The 3,297-nt window shown below is 28.5% G+C and overlaps 1 protein-coding gene across 1 annotated transcript; it reads left to right on the top strand.

Annotated features, from left to right (window-relative positions):
• Positions 1-241: 241 nt before the first annotated feature.
• On the top strand, positions 242-781 carry LOC109158432 (60S ribosomal protein L27a-3-like). The gene has a single exon (XM_019306345.1). The coding sequence runs from the start codon at positions 257-259 to the stop codon at positions 728-730; it is 474 nt and encodes a 157-aa protein (XP_019161890.1). The 5' UTR covers positions 242-256; the 3' UTR covers positions 731-781.
• The last annotated feature ends 2,516 nt before the right edge of the window (positions 782-3,297 follow it).

Here is a 3,297-nt window from a genome sequence, read left to right as displayed (position 1 = left end):
AGGAGGGTGATTCGGCGTCCGAAATCCATCTTCCGGCGAATATAAATTGGGAGATGTTGGACAAATCCAATTTCTTTTTCCTCAGGGCGGCGCTATTTTCCGGCGTATTGGCAACGCTCTACCCGGTGGTGGTGTTAAAGACTCTACAACAGGTGGCGGCGACTCATATCCTTTGCCTTAATAATAAACAAGCCACATAAATAGCCGCTCCCTTCACCTCCCATCCCCTTTCCCCCCAAGCTCCGGAGATCCAGACATGATGACCCGCTTTAAGAAGAACAGAAAGAAGCGAGATCACGTGAGCGCCGGGCACGGCCATATCGGCAAGCACAGGAAGCACCCTGGAGGCCGCGGTAACGCCGGAGGCATGCACCACCACCGCATCCTCTTCGACAAATACCATCCGAGTTACTTCGGGAAGGTGGGTATGCGCTATTTCCACAAGCTGAGGAACAAGATCTTCTGCCCCACCGTGAACATTGACAAGATCTGGTCTCTGCTCCCGCCGGAAGTTCAAGAAAAGGCGGCCAAGAACAAAGACTCCGCCCCTCTCATCGACGTCACCCAGTTCGACTACTTTAAGGTCCTGGGTAAGGGTGCCTTGCCGCCGTCGCAGCCCGTGGTGGTCAAGGCCAAGCTCATCTCCAAGATTGCTCAGAGGAAGATCAAGGAGGCTGGTGGCGCCGTCGTGCTCATCTCTGTTTGTTTGACTGTTTCCCTGATTTATTAATAGTGACTGAATTTTGGGATATTTGAGTTTTATATAAATTGTCCTGAGATATTAAGAAAAAAAAGCCACATAAGCCTAACTGGACACGTCATCGCAAATGGGTTAGTAACCTGCAAAAAAGATAATCGCACAAATTTAACTGGTAAGTGTGACTAATTAGACTATATTTTAGTTCATGGTGGGAATTGAGCACTTCGCGATAGTAGATGGACCTATTTGACACTTCCCCCTATTTTTACCTATCCAAACCATTTTTAATTGATGATGTAAAATATTTTTATTGAAATATTTCCGTTCCATTTTTAGTTTACCTTTACTATTGTTTAAAATATGACTTTACTACTGATGGTGTGGAATATTATTATTGAAATATTTCTTTTTCATTTTTTATTTACTTTTACTTGATGATGTAGAATATTATTATTGAAATATTTTCGTTCCATTTTTAATTTCTGTTCCATTGTTTAAAATTGTGAAAGATTTATGATATAATTGTGATTTGATTTATTCTACCGTGTAATATTATTGTGAAAAATTAAAATGCAATAATCTAACATTTTTTTTCTATTTTATTCAATTATGGATCATTTTTTATTTTCAGTCAATTATTAATATTCATTTCCTTTTTCAATTAACATAATTTCTGTTTCTTTTTTCATTTTTAATTTAAGTCAATTATTAATATTCATTTATTTTTCAATATACCTAATTTTTGTTCCATTTTTAATTGATGATGATGTAGAGAATTATTGTGAAATATTTATGTTCCTTTTTAAATTTAACTTTACTATTTACTATTGTTTGAGTGGGAAATCAAGTAAATAGAATTTTATTTTTAATTATAGTATAGATTTTCCAGCAATCCAAACACTTAGTATCCCATCAAAAACTGATAAACAATAATCATTTCATTTCGAAAATTAAAACTAATTAAAGTAAATTTAATCATGCTATATTTATTTGTAACTGTATATTAATTTCATTTTGAAATCATTTTTGGTGTAAATCACATGTGGTCCGGTGTCTTTCTCTGTCCATTTAACGGTTCAGGTCCACCCAGTTCGCTCCGAGGGCACAGAAGCTGACCCGCAGGGAATCGTCACTTGTGAGAATCAATTCCCGGGTTATCCCGAAATCCTCCCCCACAAAGAGAGCTCATTTTGAAATCATTGGTTCTCATATTTGAATTATTTATTTTTTCTTTAATTATTATAAACAGAAATGATATTGTACTAATTAATTTATGATATTTATCAAATTGTATTTTTAAAAATATAGTGTTTTACCCGTGTGTTCAATTTAAAATTAAAAATAAAAAACAATGGAAAGATGTTATAATGTACAATATAATAATATAGTTGGAATTTTATATATTTGGTTAGGTATCTATTTTCATAACATACAAAATTAAAATTTAAAATTTGTATGGTTAATATAATCTCTAATCATGTATATATTTAGATAAATTTATTAAAAAAATTCACATAATTAAGTTGATTTATTTCTAATTGTATTTCATATATATTATAATTCTAAAAATATGAATACTAACTAAGAGAATTGTACTTAGAAATCAATAAAAAAATGTAAATTCTAAAATTTATATGAATAAATTTAAACTCTAATCGAACGCATTTCCTTATAAGATTGTATGATCCATTGTATATACACATAATATTTATTAATATGTATATAAAAAATTAATATAATTTTATTAATTATAATTTATATTGATAGATTTATAATTAAAAAATTACATTTAGAAATTTAAAAAGTAGCATTTAAATATTGTATGATTATTATAGTGCATAAGTGTATGTATATTTTAAAAAAATTATAAATATTCATGTTTTGTTAATTTTATATTTTCAATTCTTTAATTATATTTCATATTTTATTAATTATAATTTAATGAAATTGTCACAAATATTTCTAGGGAAGAAATCTTATATTTCTCAATTTCAATAATTATATTAATTATAATTATAAATATTGTGTTAATTACCATAATAATTTCATTAATTATAATATTTGTTCTCTTCCAATATTTAAATACATTACCATAATAATTACATGAAAGAAGGAAATAAAAATTATTAGAATAATCTCTCTCTCTCTCTCTCTCTCTCTCTCTCTCTCTCTCTCTCTCTCTATATATATATATATATATATATATATATATATATATAAAATCCTACATCATTTTCTCGTCCAAACTTTTCTACTAAATTAATTAAATATTTTATATTTTTTTGGTCAAATAATTTATAAATCTTATTTGGTAAGTAAATGTTTAATGGGAAGTAATTAAAATGTATTAATTGGTAATATTGTATAATTAAAATATTGTAAATGTATTAATTGGTAATTAATTTATAGTAATGTGAATATTATGTATGGTAATAACATATGGAACACAGATTGCAATATCATAATAATAAATATTCAATTACATTATATAAACTTTATATTAAATGTTTTCAAAAAAAAACTTTATATTAAATAGAAAAACATGTTACCGTATATAGAGTTTCTAGTAAATAGAAATATATTCTAAAAAAAATTAT

The sequence above is a fragment of the Ipomoea nil genome, unplaced genomic scaffold (assembly GCF_001879475.1).
Source record: "Ipomoea nil cultivar Tokyo-kokei standard unplaced genomic scaffold, Asagao_1.1 scaffold2818, whole genome shotgun sequence".
Taxonomy (NCBI): domain Eukaryota; kingdom Viridiplantae; phylum Streptophyta; class Magnoliopsida; order Solanales; family Convolvulaceae; genus Ipomoea; species Ipomoea nil.
Note: the sequence above shows the minus strand (reverse complement) of the source record. Positions and strands in the feature narration are given on the sequence as shown.

Coding starts and splice junctions, on each gene's coding strand:
- LOC109158432 (XM_019306345.1), top strand. CDS start 257: ATGATGACCCGCTTTAAGAAGAACAGAAAGAAGCGAGATCACGTGAGC.